General features: G+C 40.6%; 1 protein-coding gene across 1 annotated transcript in view; it reads left to right on the forward strand.

The window, feature by feature from the left end:
* sntb1 (syntrophin, basic 1) overlaps nt 1-16,534 on the forward strand; it is a 39,350-nt gene that overhangs the window by 18,890 nt on the left and 3,926 nt on the right. The window contains exons 3-7 of the mRNA XM_068735164.1: nt 209-326; nt 464-553; nt 2,604-2,740; nt 4,003-4,199; nt 13,256-13,485. Of these exons, the coding sequence (XP_068591265.1) occupies nt 209-326; nt 464-553; nt 2,604-2,740; nt 4,003-4,199; nt 13,256-13,485 (772 nt within the window). The remainder of the gene's footprint in view (nt 1-208; nt 327-463; nt 554-2,603; nt 2,741-4,002; nt 4,200-13,255; nt 13,486-16,534) is intronic.

Here is a 16,534-nt window from a genome sequence, read left to right on the forward strand (position 1 = left end):
ACCTAAATGGATTACATTTGGTTTCGAAAACTATGAGTTGAGATTAAATTGAGTCCAATTGGGTTTGCCTGATAAGGCTAGCAATAGATTTTCAATATTCAAAAGGGAATTTATTCACCGAGGGATGTGAACCATAAAAGTCTTAGAACCCGTCCAACGATAACAGAAAGGTTAAAGCTGTTTTAACTTTTCTTATCTCCACCTCCAGACAACTGGAGCTGCACTCCCCTGATGCCAGGCACACCGTGGTGCTGCGGTGCCCAGACCAACCATCTGCCCTGTCCTGGTTCTCTGTCATGCACTCTGTCACATCCAAACTGGCACAGGTCTGTCTTTGATTTTACATATATTCCCATATTCGTGACTCCAATTAGATAGTTCAATGATTCTATACTGTGGCCATGATTCGGCTCCTCGGAGCTGCTTTAAATCTAATGCGCCCTGAATGATCATCCCACCACAGCGAGCGCTGGCAGAGGTCATTCAGAGCACAGCCAGGACGGGGGTAGCTGGCAGCAAAGAGATACGACACCTGGGATGGCTGGCAGGGAAGGTAGGTCTGTGTGTGTGTGTGTGTGTGTGTGTGTGTGTGTGTGTGTGTGTGTGTGTGTGTGTGTGTGTGTGTGTGTGTGTGTGTGTGTGTGTGTGTGTGTGTGTGTGTGTGTGTGTGTGTGTGCATGTTTGTTTGACGCCCATGCTTCTAGATTGCTCACATTTTAATGGGGTAACTTTTCTTTTATTACCGTTTTGTGACTATGGTGTGTAGGTGTATACGTGCATGTGTGCTCTTGTTCTGTCTTTGTGAGGACCAGTTTGAGTTTCACCCCTCAAAAAGTTGGACATTTTTGGAAAACTAGGACACACAATTTCCTCTTAAAACGGCTGTTTAAAGGTTAAAACTTGATTTTTGGATTTTATGTTTAGTGTCCACAGAGTTGAAACATGATATGTGATATCTGCTTGTTTTCTGACATATCGATTTCTGGTTGTTACAGTTGTTATTTATTAATGTTTTGTCCGTCTTTTTTTTAGGTGCATCATTTATGATTTGCCTTTTATTTAATAATTGATCAATTGCATTTAAATATGTTTTCTTAATTTAGTGGTTATCTAATAGTAACAGGGTTAAGGTTAGAATTAGGTTTAGATTTTCTTTGAGCTCAGAAAGGCATTACGGCAAACAGGATCTAGAATTACAAATGTGTGTGAGCGCATAGGTACCTGTGTTTGCATGTTTATTTTTACATTACTGTACACACTCATGCAGACGTCTTTGAAATTCATATGCACGTACACACACAGGTAAAGCTTCACTCTCTCTTTCATACAAAGACATCATCACCTGTGTGCGCACACACACACACACACACACACACACACACACACACACACACACACACACACACACATTCCTCTATAATTTAGTCCACATGAATTTGCCATTATTTGATCCTTCAAATACAGTACAATACTGTTACTTAGCAACATATTCTCATTATGTTAAAATGCTGACCCTCAACCCTTTAAATCCCTTGATATGATTGGCTGAGGCAGAACATGAAAGAGCAGTTTAGGATTCCATGGCTTGGCTGCAGATAAGCAGTCATAACGAGAATAGTTATGGAGCATTGTGAAATGAAATACGGGGCTGTGTGTGTGTGTGTGTGTGTGTGTGTGTGTGTGCTCTGAGTTTAGAGATTAACAGCGTGTGTTCTGAAGGGGAAAGCAATTGGGTTTGCTCGTTAGGAGGGATTGGTAGGAGAGGGGGCACGGCAAAGAAAATCTGTAGAAAGTGTACCTGCACCTGCACACCAGCCACCTTTTATTTATAGCTAATTCTCCACTGGGTACAAACAACAGGATGGTGAACGTACATATTTCTAGTGAAGGTCCAGAACAGCTTCATAACATAACATAATAATAGTTCATTTTTGGCATATTTTGGTGTGAAATATTACAGAAGACAGATGGAAAGAGTTGAAGACTGGTCTACACCAACTGCTGAGTACACACTTCGTACAGGCTTTTACATATGAAACACACACACACACACACACACACACACACACACACACACTATTCCTCTCTTTGACACACCATTAGTCTCATAAAGCCAGCTCACTGGCAAACAACCATTGATATTACAGATGAAATACCTGCTTTCGTCTAACGATTTCAGTATTCGTCACAAATATAAGAGGGCATAGAAATATCAAATCCCGCAGCATCAAATTTATTGAGGTTGTGCTTGATTCAAATTCAACATGAGCAGCCTTGTTGGATTGATTCAATTAATTTATCTTTTACAGCTTCACAAAGATCTGCTGATATTATTACAAAAATGAATACTAAATGCTTTTCTGGGCCGCTGATCAGACTCGATAATCATTTTTAAGTTATTGCCTCAGGCTCTGGTAAATTGTGCACTTAACAAAATAGTGCAATACTCCAGATAATGGTTTCAAACAGCTTTTTAGTTTCAATGTTTTTCATCTGAATAGAGCACATCCCCAATGACCCTGCACAGGATGAGCGGATATAAAAATCGGAGAGATGATGGATGCAACCTTTCTTGTCTCATTGTTTATGTGTTTGTGCTGCAGACGGAGAGTGAGAAGCAATGCTGGAAGCCGGTGCTGGTGGTGGTGACAGAGAAAGATCTACTGCTGTATGAGAGTCTACCACGAGGCAAGGAGGCCTGGCAGAGCCCTGCACACACGTATCCACTCTTAGCAACCCGGTAGGTCCACCCCTCATACGTACAGACAATTTTAGGTACTTTGTGCTGAGTGCTAATTTGAATGTTGCAAAGCATCTTAACATGCTAAACTACAATGTTGAATATTGTTACATTATCATTTTCATTGTGAGCATGTTAGAATGACAGCCGTTAGCATATCAACCTCTACCATATTTGTATTTACTTTACCACGAGTCCTAAGAACAACAAGAGTGAGTCTACTACAGCCATGCAAGTGGCTCTTATCCACAGTGAAGCCTTTAGTTAAGTCTAAAGTCAACATGCTAACATGCATAGCTCTGCAGAGTGGTTAAACAACTATTTGAATGTGTAACTTCACCCCAGGTCTGAGCCTAAGTCCACCAAATGCATAATTAAGAAAAATGCACAAAAATACAAAGTGAGCAATGGGCTCAGAGATGAAACCACGGCCACTTCAGTATGACAAAAGCCTTGACGCAGAGTAAACAAATATGACAGCTACAGTAGCTTGGAAAACAGCAATATGGCAGGTGGCAGTGAATTTGATGAAGTTACTGTTTATCAGACCACAAATGAGATAAGAATTACACCCCACGGTCCATCCGCCTCACTCCCCGCCGCATTCCAACAAGTTTCACCAAACCCTTGTGGAACTTCTTAGAGATTGCACAACTAAACACCGTCTTCAACTTCAAACAAACTTAAAATGAATGTAATACCTGTACCAGTTGTTCTCTAGTTTCAAAGTGTAACAGCACTCTGTAGCTTTACGCACACTAACATTAGCCTAACATTCCACGACATGAATTCCAGTAGTGCCCAAATTTCACCCATCCTGTTAAATATCGACAGATAATGTACTTTACGTATTTCTACAAGGATAATTTATAAGATATATTATATATATATTTTCCTACTAGTTTACTCAACGGGGTCACAGCACCGTCTACACTTCAAATCTCCAGGTTGTTTGCGCGTAAACAAGAAGAATGACCATGATTCACTAGGCGGAGTAACGAAAATATTACTCAGTGTTGCCACCCTGTGACCAAAGTCCGCAATATCATGTGACTGTAGCGGCCCACATAGAATTTTTCTTCACATTTAACACATTTAACCTAGACTTAAAGAATGTTACACAGAAAATAAATCAATATCATTCAAACAATTTTGAGAACTGCACTCAACCTAAGTGGAAAATAACATCTGAACAGATTTACCACGAATGCCTTTGCCCTTCCTTTCACATTATGATAGTTTATGCGTATGTGTTCATCCAGTCTGGTCCACTCTGGCCCTGACCGGGGGTCACCACATTCTGGCACAGAGCTGTTCTTTGCCACTCGGACTGGCACACGACTCGGCATCGAGACTCACCTGTTCCGGGCAGAGACCACCAAGGATCTGTCCCTGTGGACCAGACACATAGTCAACGGATGTCACGCCTCAGCTGAGATGATCAAAGAAGTCACGACAAGTGAGTACTGATACGCAACACATTAACATTCGATTGAGTAACTCAAAGTACCTTTAAAACAGATAAAGACACTTTAAAGAGAGAAGGGAGAAGGGAACACACAAACATGTAGCTGTGGATGGAGCAGAGCGAGCAGCACAGGTCGCTATGCTGGATTCTGTAAAGCATCCTCAGACGTGTTTGGGCTCGCTGCAGCAAAGCGTATCCAGAGAGACCAAGAAGTCTCTACTGCCTGAGGTCTTGCACGCCTAAGATAAAGTCTAAATCCAGTGCATAAAGCAAAATGTAAACATACACTATAAGTCCACTCATACACTGAGATAGGGGAGGGTTTGTGATATCATTTGACATCCATATGGAAGATGTGGACAAAGCACTTGCTATTTATAGAAAGGAATGCTATTTGTGTGTGTGTGTGTGTGTGTGTGTGTGTGTGTGTGTGTGTGTGTGTGTGTGTGTGTGTGTGTGTGTGTGTGCGCACTATTTTGCATTGGGTTTGTGCCGTCCAGGGAAATCCAACAGAATGCCCCCCCCCTTCTCTCTTTGCCTCCCCTTCTCTCCAAGCACAAAATGTCCTGGGAACTGCACTTCTCCCCTGGGCCCCCCTCCTCTCTCCATCTATGATAACACCGTGCCAAATTAAGTTTCACTTCAGACAGCTTGTTTCCAGCAGCAAATGATACAAGACCTCAACACTACATCCTGGTTGTCAGCGCGGTTTCCGCCTCACCAAACTGTTAAAACTCTCCCTAAATCATGTCTTCACCCACTGATCCAGGTGTTACGCTGTGATTGGCATAGCAGTGCTTCATTCACGCCTGCAGAGCTCAATTTGAATTAAACACTCTCAAGATGTTTCATAATAATCACATTTTGTGTGTCGTTAAAAGGACACCTTATTTAATCCCATGACAAAACGCTGTCTAGACTAAAACAAGCTGCTCAGTATTGACGTGCTGTAGCTTAAGTCATCAGATAAAGTGAAGGGCCCTGCACGCCCATGGTACATCCACACGGATGGTTTTACTTATTTTGGATGACACAACTCTTCACAGGAGTGTGTGGGATTGTGCAGACTGTGTTTGATTAACACCTTCCTTATTCTCCTGTAAACTTTGTGAATATTACACCTTTATCATTCGTATTGGTGCATGGCGTCCAGTGACCGCATGTAATTCTCTGCCCACCTTCAACCTGAGCAGATGTCTAATCACACAGAAAACACCCCATCCTTTGAACCTGCATTGACTGATTTTTCTTTTGTTGCCACTTGTGGGAGCAGATGTGTAGCAACATTAGTATTAATTAGTATAATTAATTAGCATCAATTTAGCTGCCAAATGCTGTCGACTGTATAGCTAACATTTGCTAATTAGCAAACACAAAGCACAGCTGACACTGATGGGAAAGTCATTTGTTTTGCAGGTACAGTGGAGGAAATAAGTATTTGATCCCTTGCCGATTTTGTAAGTTTGCCCACTTACAAAGAAATGAACGGTCTATAATTGTAATGGTAGATTTATTATAACAGTGAGAGACAGAATATCCCCCAAAAAAATCCAGAAAATCACATCATATAAAAGTTATAAATTGATTTGCATTTGATTGTGTGAAATAAGTATTTGATCCCCTAGCAAAACATGACTCAGTACTTGGTGGAGAATCCGTTGTTGGCAAGCAAAGAGGTCAGATGTTTCTTGTAGTTGGTCACCTGGTTTACGTACATCTCAGGAGGGATTTTGGTCCACTCCTCTTTGCAGATTCTATCCAAATCCTTAAGGTTTCAAGGCTGTTGCTTGGGCAACACCAAAGAGCTGTCTAAGGATGTCAGGGACCAGATTGTAGACCTCCACAACGCTGGAATGGGCTACAAGACCATCGGCAAGCAGCTTGGTGAGAAGGATTCAACTGTTGGTGCGATTATTCGGAAATGGAAGAAACACAAAATGACCATCAATTGCCTTCGGCTTTGGGCCCCAAGCAATATCTCACCTCGCGGGGTATCGATGATCAAGAGAAAGGTGAGGGATCAGCCCAGAACTACACGGGAGGAACTTGTTAATGATCTAAAGACAGCTGGGACCACAGTCACCAAGAAAACCATTGGTAACACACTACGCCGTAATGGATTAAAATCCTGCAGCGCTCGCAAGGTCCCCCTGCTCAAGAAGGCACATGTACAGGCCCAATGAACACCTGACTGATTCAGAGAAGGCTTGGGAGAAGGTGATGTGGTCAGATGAGACCAAAATCGAGCTCATTGGCATCAACTTGACTCGTCGTGTTTGGAGGAAGAGAAATGTTGACTATAACCCCAAGAACACCATCCCCACCATCAAGCATGGAGGTGGAAACATTATGCTTTGGGGGTGTTTCTCTGCTCAGGGGACAGGACGACTACACCGCATCGAGAGCAGGATGGACGGGGCTAAAGCTTCGAGTTGCCAAGCAACAGCCTTGAAACCTTAAGGATTTGGATAGAATCTGCAAAGAGGAGTGGACCAAAATCCCTCCTGAGATGTGCACAACCCTGGTGACCAACTACAAGAAACATCTGACCTTTTTGCTTGCCAACAACGGATTCTCCACCAAGTACTGAGTCATGTTTTGCTAAGGGATCAAATACTTATTTCACACAATCAAATGCAAATCAATTTCTAACTTTTATATGATGTGATTTTCTGGATTTTTTTTGGGATATTCTGTCTCTCACTGTTATAATAAATGTACCATTACAATTATGGACTGTTCATTTCTTTGTGAGTGGGCAAACTTACAAAATCGGCAAGGGATCAAATACTTATTTCCTCCACTGTATGTAGTGTTAATGTCTAAAATCTAAGTATTGTACCTTAATCAAAACCTGATAGTGCTACAGTATGAAATGTGCAGAGTTCACCAGAGTGATTACAATTCATCCTGATGAAGACATGGATGTCTGTAACAAACTGGATAGTAAATAGTTGTTGAGATATTTCACTCAAAATCCAAAATCAACCTCATGGTGACGCTTAGAGTCAGGGGATCATCAAAATCATGTAGATTCATCCTCTGCAGACCATGACTTTCTGTACAAAATGTCATTGTAATCAGCTAAATAGTTCTTAAAATATCTGGACTGCCAATCTGACCATACAAAGGCATGCCGCTACAATGGGTGAAAATATTTATTTCCTTAAATTTTGAAGTGTAATACAGATTTAGGATACAGGTCGGTGACACACGCCAAAAGAATGAAGAAAAATGAGAATGGTTTTGAATCTTTATTGCTCACCAATGAATTTTTATCTGAAATGGATCCCATAACTTTTCTGAAACAGATTGATGTTAGCACCAAGCCCTCGCTTTCTTGTAATGGAAGTAGAAAAGTAATTTACACTTCCCTGAGAGTGTGATAATGCATACAAAGTGCATTCACTCATTTTTCAGCAGTTGCCACCTGACGAGTCGTCGCGCTGACCTTGTCATCTTTTCATCTGTTACATTCTGATAAATCATTGTGATGGTTTATTCACTGTCAAGGCTAGATAGATTAACTCTCAATCACTCGGCGGGCAGCAGGCCATTCTTAGAGCGACTTTAAAGGAGAAAGTAATTTGTTCGGCTCCAAAATTAAATTTCACAGGGACTTGGCCTGCAGTCATTCTGTTATTATTATGTCCAAGGTGACTGAAACTTTTCAGAGGTTATATTGATATTTTGAGCAATTAGCAGGGTAAGGCACTGCCTATCATGTAGTCGGTTCAAACCCCGCTTATGTCTACTGCATATCTGCTGTCCCTGTCTTCTATTGCTTTTCTCGCTTCACTGGAGTCTTAATCAACCTACGAGGAATCAATAATGACAATCCTGTGTCATGAGTGTCATGATCCAGCAGATAGTTTGTCCAGTTGTCATTGGTTTTGCAGATTATAATGTTTGAGAGCACTTTTAAGGACATAGTTTGCGGTTTTGGGACTTGTGCTTTAATTTGCTTTCTTGCAGAGAGTTAGATGAGAGGATGGATACCACTCATATCTGCATGCTAAATATGAAGCTGCAACCAGCTGTCCGTTGCCTGAGCTAAGCACCTTACCTTATCTTTCCATAAAGACTGGAAACGGAGAGAAACCGCTGGCCTGGCTCTGTCCAAAGATAACTAAATCTCCCTTCCTAAAGCTCCCTAATTATGTCTCTTGATTAATCTGCACAAAAACCAAAGTGTAAAAACCTAAAGTTGGTCGTGGTGTCAAGCTACCTTGAACCACAGATTCAAAACATTATTTTATGAGCAGCTTCATATGTATGTTTACAGTTAGTAATCCCACTTTCCTCCCTCCTTCTGTACACCCACAGGCTTCTCGTTCATATTGTTGTCAAAGGTGACAGCTGCAAAATTGTCTGAGAGGTCGATTGGGTCCCATTAATGAACGGGTAAACAGCTTAATGACTTGGAGTACTTAAAAGAAAGCCTCAGTGGTTTGTGGAAAATGAACCTAGTAACCTGCTGTGATACTTGGAAGTTTATCGCAGTGGGATGATAAATGTGAAGTATTGTACCGGCTGTTATTGTCATTTACAAGTTTTAATCTAATGACAAAGAGTTTTGTCCTGCAAAAACCTCTTAGCACTTATTGTTATGGTAACAGTAAGCGTTAGTTAGGGTCTCACTGCCTCCCTCTTTCCCTCATTCATTCAGCTTTCTCTGTGTTATCAGTCTGCCCCTCCTTCTGTCTTCTCCACTCACCATCAAAGAGGGGCTTTTGTTTCAGCCTGAAAAGCCCCTCTCTCTCTCTGTGTGTGTGTGTGTGTGTGTGTGTGTGTGTGTGTGTGTGTGTGTGTGTGTGTGTGTGTGTGTGTGTGTGTGTGTGTGTGTGTGTGTGTGTGTGTGTGTGTGTGTGTGTGTGTGTGTGTGTGATGGGAAACCTTGCTTGCCTCACAGATCAAGGCTCTCAGGTGAAAGAGTAGAGTTTCAGGTCTAATTTTTACTTCTGAACACAACAAAGACCCGGCACTCTTTGCCCCATTTACAACTGTTATGCCATTAGGGAGACGTTTGTCCTGCCAGATTGTTTATACGTCATTAGAATAATGTTACACATTATGAGACTCATTTTTCATCATGAATGGGATGTCTTCAGGGTTCTGGGGATATTACTATGTATTAGAGTGTGTGTGTGTGTGTGTGTGTGTGTGTGTGTGTGTGTGTGTGTGTGTGTGTGTGTGTGTGTGTGCGCGCGCGCCTCATTTTTCTATTTGATTCAGTGTCCTTATCAACATTACTTCCTGAAGTTGTAATCAAGAGACCTCTGTTGTTTAGTGCGTTTCACAGTTGACAAGGAGAGGAGAAATTACTGTAATATACTGCTCTGCTCCTGACAGACAAAAAAAGAGTGAAAAACCCACAGTAGCACTTCCTGCTGTAGCTGCCTTAATGGTCCCAACACTTCACCTGATCAGTGATGTTTGAAGCCAACATTGCTTCTGCGGTATTCCTATCTAGGAATACGTAAAATGTTCTATATCACAGTAGACCGGCTTTTCACTCTGCTTTCAAGTGAGGCCGTTAGAAACAGCCAAAGTACAAACACTTGGTGGCACAGCATCGTAAAAACTAGTTGATAGAGTATACCAGGCCCTTAATCCCCCCCTCAACAAACAGATACATGAATATTTGATATCAAAACTATAGCACATACTGTAAGGAGGCAGAAGAGGTGGCAGAGAGAAATGCAACAGAACAATTAGTTTGCATCAACATTACTGCAGATTAACAGTGAAAGTTATCAGGGTATCACTTGTACAATCTAATGCAATTCAATTCAGCAGCTCTTTAGTGAATTCTACCTTGCAGAGTTTCGAATGTTCAGTTTTTTGAATATTTTTGGGGGGTATTTCTTGCCTTTATTTATCAGTGTTAGAGACAGAGAGTAGAAATGGGGACAGAGAGAGCGGTATGAAATGCAACAAAGGTCCCAAGCCTGGAATCAAACCCGGGACGTTGCAGTAATATGGCTTAATACTGCCATATGGTTATCATTGAGGTTGTAGCTTCCGGTATGTTGTATTGGACTACATTATAGTGAGCAGTTTTCCCCCAAAAAAATGTGCCTCCCTTTTTATATACATGAAACACATTTATATTAGAAACACATCTTTGACAGTGTCATAAAAATGAACATTATAGGCATCATAAAAGTAAACTTTATGGCAGAACAGTCTTACTTGATTTTACTTGATTGTACCTAATAAAGTGGCCACTAAGTGTAATGGCTGCACTGCACACCTGAATATGATTGGACATTACTAATCAGCTGGTCGTCAAGCAGCTGATGACTTCAGTGCTCTGCCTGAACTAGAGCTATGCTCCACTTATAATTTTTGAGATTGTGCCCCCATCAGTTGAGATAATGAATAATTATTGCATCAGTGCACCTTTAATTTGGTCTCGTATTGTATTGTATTGTAAACTCCCATAGGTATAGAAACCTGGTAATGTGTCAGCATTTCTGCACTTCCAGTTCTCTCGACTCAAAGTCAATGGTTTTTTGAATGGGTTGTTGGTTAGAGGCCTGTAATAAGGTCTGTGGTTAACACAAGCCTAAGAGATTGAATGTTTTACTCACGCTAATGTGACCGTGGTGTAGTTTGTTTATAGCCTAAAATTAGCTTTTTACTTTTGAGGTTTGCATTCATGCTTCAAAATCGTAAAAGTGGTGTTCATTTGTGAAGATTATCTTGCTGAACAAAAACTTTTAAGTATCCTTAACATTTTTTATTTAGTTTGCTTGAAATAATCCAAAATCCAATGGAAAACCCCATCGGCTTTTTATCGAGGGAACCAGTGCAACGCTAACATCAAGGGTTAGGTTTTCATCATTGAGTGAGTTTTCCAAAAAAGATTAAAATGTGCAGAACCTAATGAGATGCCAACAAATCGAAACAATGACAAAAAAAAACCTTTAGCATGCATTTCTAGGACTTGATCGCATTGTTGCACTCTGTGCAGGGTAAATTAAACTCACAATAATGACTTGCCTTTCATAGTCTGGTGTGTGTGTGTGTGTGTGTGTGTGTGTGTGTGTGTGTGTTACTGTGTACATATTTGCCATCCTTGGTTTCATAATTGCCTTCAGCTAAAGAGACCAACGAGAAGGGTATATAGGTGTGTCTAGTGTGATTAGCGAGGTTTGACTGACAACACGGTTAAGTAATCAGAGGATCGGTTTGTTGACAGTCGGACAAAAGAGACTGACGCAGGCCACAGAGAGTGCACATATATGGAAACACACATGCATAGTAGCTATTCTATAACCCACAGAGAGAGCAGAGACACACTCCTCTGTGTATCTCAATGTCTCACATTGGCAGCAAGATAAAAAATACGCTCATTGTCCTCACCAGCTTAGAGGCATTTCACACTCAGACACTCGCTGTCATATGTACGCACGTGCAAACACACTCCCCTCCCTTCACATGCAATACACACACACACACACACACACACACACACACACACACACACACACACACACACACACACACACACACACACACACACACACATCCTGCTCAGGTTGTCAGCAAACAATGGAAAGATAACAACTCTTTTCTCGCCTCTTTGTCACACAAACACGCCACTCGATAGATTAGGTGTCATCAAGAGAGAGAAGCTTATTCTGTATTTCAAGTTTTCAGCAGGTGTGTGTGTGTGTGTGTGTGTGTGTGTGTGTGTGTGTGTGTGTGTGTGTGTGTGTGTGTGTGTGTGTGTGTGTGTGTGTGTGTGTGTGTGTGTGTGTGTGTGTGTGTGTGTGTGGTGGGGGGGTGTGAAAGCACTAAAAAATAGGACAAAATGCAGCTAGATTACACTGTGTGGAGACGCGACAGGTTTGTCATTAAAGCAGAGGAAAGTGATGTGTAAATTGGGAGAGTAGATTAAGATAGATGCTTTCAGCCAGACATGCTGCGAGGAGGGAGAGACAGTGATGAGAAATGATGTAGAACTAAAACATTACACTGTACACTGTACTTTCAGCAGGTTGGTCTGCACGTCTGTCACGTGAAATGTGGTAAATTTTAATGTATAAAAGACACGAGTTTGGCTTTGACAACATGACAGAGCTGTCCAATATATTTTAATGTGAAGAGCCTAAATCTACACCCAGAAGCCAGCTTATTAGGTTCAGCTAGCTAAACCTAATGCTGTATGTGAGGTGTCTTCAATATTTAGTCTTCCTTCATCAAAATAAATAAGGAGACTAAATTACCAGAAATACATAAGTGAAACACAGTTGAAAAAACCCCTGAACATTATAACCTTCAGGAAGAACAGATTTATTATTAAATCATAAATGTGTCATGAGTTGTAGCTCAGTGTACATAATAAAAAGATAAGAGAGAAGGTAAATGCCTTTTGAACAGTAACAGCGGGAAAGTATAGACAATAATGTCATCACAATAACCGTAATTGTTGATGTTTTAAGTATTTTCTATTATCTATAGAAGCAGTAATATAGTCAATATTCACCATGTATGTATTGACTTTCAGTGGAAATGTATCATGTGACGTTATTGTTTTAAAAATGAATGCTTTTGAGCAAACTGTATTTAAAAACTAATAAAACAAGTAATTGATGTTTTTGTTTTACGTGAGAAGAGCTGAATGTCACTTGACTTAGCTGAAAAAGATGTCGTTCATCTTTTTTTATATTAATAGAAAATTAAAGCACTTTGTACAAACCCAGTAACGTATTAAGACATTAATCATGCTGAATGGCCCTGCCAATACAAGCCAACACTTAGCACTTAAGTCATTAGACAATAGAAAATGTACAACCTCCATAAAAGTAAGGAGGAGAGAGAGTTTTTCAACAGAGATGAAATATAATTTTTTAAGTTGGCAATATCAATTATAAAGATGCTATTTACATAAGTCTCTGATTTAGAGTCCAACTTTTGCCTCTCATAGTAATGACTTATTCTAAGCCCCTAACGTATTCAAACGAGAGGATTTGTCCATAAGCATCTTGTTAGCTAACAATCAAAAGTTAAAATGTCCTATCTATTTCATCTTCCAGGTTGTCTATACCAGAGCCAGGAGTGCCGGCTGGTGATTCACTATGAACAGGGCTTCTCTGTGCTGGCTGACCCCAAACTGGGAGACGGGGAAAATGGGGAGGAGAGAGGTGCTCACACACCCACCAGGCCCCGAGTGCTCCTGTCCTACCCCTACGAAAAACTAAAGATGTCCTCAGATGACGGAGTTCGCATGCTCTTCCTTGAATTTGGAGGGAAGGAGGGGGAGATTGTGAGTGTTTTTTGTTTTTCAAGCATTGTGTTTTGACACACACCATGTTACAAGATGTGCTCTGATAGGAACTCGGTTGTTCACGGTCCACTGAAACTCCATTTAGTTCTGTGTATAAATAGTCAAACACAGGTGATGTGAAATCATGTGAAGTAATGCGAGTAGTTCTCTTTAGACTCACTAATGTTAAACAAGCACACGGGTAGAAAACCACCATAGAAAAGGCTGATTTGCCATTGTTCTTCTTCAGTAGTCTCTTTAATAGGCCAGAATGCAATGTTGTGTTTCCAAATGTGGCACAGGGTAGTTCCGGTTTTAAATATAAAGTTTTAACATATCTGGACTTTAACGTACTGGAGTACAAAGCTGTCCTGTTGCACTGATAGTCTCTGAATTTTGAATTTAATCATATCATTACAGATGGAATATTTAACTTTTTGCCACATGCATACTTTTTGAATAAAAAATGGCAACCTTCTCATTTTCTCCAACCTATCAGACAAAATAGTTATCATATATAAATAATAATATAAATAATTGCACTCTATCATTTCCCATTTCAAGTTAAGCTGAGTTAAAATGTTCTTCCTTTAGCCTTAAATATGTGATTTGTTGTTTTTGTTTTTCACGTCGCACTGATGGAAAAACAAGTGTGAATTCTCATTAGCTGTGACTACGTACACACATACACCACTGCGTGAATGCATGGTTCATGAGTGATGAAAGAGGGCTTGGCTTAAGTATAGGGGGCAGGGTAAACCCACATTATTGAAACCGGTCTGAGACAAATGATTGTGACGGTTTGTGATTTATGCCATGGTACATGATTCTGTTTAGACATTATGGACCTTTTTGTTATAGGCCATTCTCTCTAAATGCCACACCTGCTTTATGCAACTTACATGAACACACACACACACACACACACACACACACACACACACACACACACACACACACGACGACCTCCATGCCCATTTCAGCCTCCTAAGGAGAAAACTGCAGCCGCCAAAGGGTGGGGTAATTTTTGTGAACCAACCGAGTGAGCAATTAAGCTGCTGGTCGCAGCTAAAAACAATCTTCAATATCAAGCTTACTTTGTTGTGGTCGTGTTCATACCTACTCTCAGGGGGTTTAAGGAGGCCTTCTGAGAAATGAAGCCAAACACCAACACCAACGAGTACAAGTCCATGAGACAGGCAGATGGAAAGTGGAACAGCTGAAAGTAAATTACAGCACTTCATCATAAAATAAAGAACTTCACACATACGTAGGTGTTTTTCTTTAGAAATAGCCTGCCTGCCACTAACTGTAAGAGTTTTAATCTGTTTACACCACTCAACAGCTCCCTGTGTGGTGTTTCAGTTCAAAGTTATCGATGTGTTATCGATGTGTGTACCTCAAAGTACTCACACTCTCACTACTCAATATATGTATTACTTCTGCTCTTCAGTTATTAGCCTCTTGGATCTTATTTGACAATACTGATATAAATATTAATGCAGTGTCAGGAGGATGAGCTCTTAATAACCTCCCTTTGCTCTTCTACAAACAGTTTTTACCCCGAATCACAACATTGATGTTTCATCATTCATAAAGCCATAGCACTGAGATTTACTTTATGTTAGTGACGTTGAAAACTAAAATATTTACTCTCTAGGCTTTTGGGATTTAAAATTGGAAACTGAGACGTTTTGTATCAATGTCTCAAACAACAGTCCACATACAGCTCCGTATAAAACTCAGATACACTCATGTTTCACGGCTCAGATACTGCTGAAGGCAAATAAGCAAAGACTTTGGAGCTTTGATTCAAAACCCTCTGTTGGCTACCTTAGCAGAACAGATTTTGGTGTCTGTAGCATTTCTGAATCCCAACACAGTCACACAAGGCTTTATAAAAATCCCAAGGCACTTGTGGATGTGGCTGATGGCTCATTAGCTCAACATTTGAAAGTAGCATCAGCTGGGCTTTTTTTTTTTTTTTTGTAAGTGTTGACTATACTGTCACATTTGGCAGGGACTATGTATATCTAATTTTGTCACCGCAATTGACAGTTCCTCTCCCCCATACAGAAAATGTATTATAGAGCAAGGATAAAGTTAAAACCATTGATGAGGTATGGCAGTCCGTTCTCATTCCCAGGGCGTCAAATACCTTTCGCTTGGTCACCGATGCACAAGCGTCTTCAGCGTCTGTGATGATGTAGTATAAAGACCCAAAAAAAACACGCAGGATGGGAGGGAGAAGAGGTGGATGGGTCAAACAAACACAGGACTTTCAACCAGCAGACTGGTGTTCGCGTCCCAAAGTGTTGTTGAGTTATTTTGAAGTTACTTGCTTTCCGCACTTATGATGTAAACATTTTACTTAGTTTACATACTTATTTTTAACCCAACAATAATGTTTTTTTTCTAAACCTTACGAAATGGTTTTGTTGCCTAAACCTAAGAAAGTGTTTTTTGTCTGAATTCACATTGTTAACCAAGTGGTAACTGCGACCGTGCGCTTGACTACCCAGTGTGTTAGAACATGATGCCAAGGGCCCTGACCAAGCATGAAGTATGTGTCGGGTTTAGAAACCAAAAATGATATACACACCTCTGCTGTGGTTGACTTGCAAGGCTAATGCTAAATGCTAACTAAATGTTTGATTCAGAATGCTAACAAGCTCACAATGACAAAGCTAACATACTGATGTTCAGCAGGTACAATGATAATCATTTTCACCATCTTAGTTTAGCGTGTTAGCATGCCAATACTTACTATTTAGCACTAAACACAAAGTACAACTAAGGCTGGCGAGAATTAAATATTTTAGCAGGTATTTGGTCTTAAACCAAAATGTTGGACAAATTAAATGTTTTGACATGATGATGATAGCAGAGGTTTAAAAGTGGAGCGATCACCAGCATAACAATTCATGGCAATCCTGCAAGTTGTTGAGACATTTCCCTCGATAACTTTTAGCTGAACCACAAATATCAACTGCTGGTAGCGTTAGTGGAAAAGTCGGGGATCTCCAAAGTCATTAGGATTCATCCCTTT

Source organism: Cebidichthys violaceus, unplaced genomic scaffold (genome assembly GCF_023349555.1).
Source record: "Cebidichthys violaceus isolate CVI_PGR_0920_01 unplaced genomic scaffold, fCebVio1.0.p SCAF_7, whole genome shotgun sequence".
In the NCBI taxonomy this organism is placed as follows: domain Eukaryota; kingdom Metazoa; phylum Chordata; class Actinopteri; order Perciformes; family Stichaeidae; genus Cebidichthys; species Cebidichthys violaceus.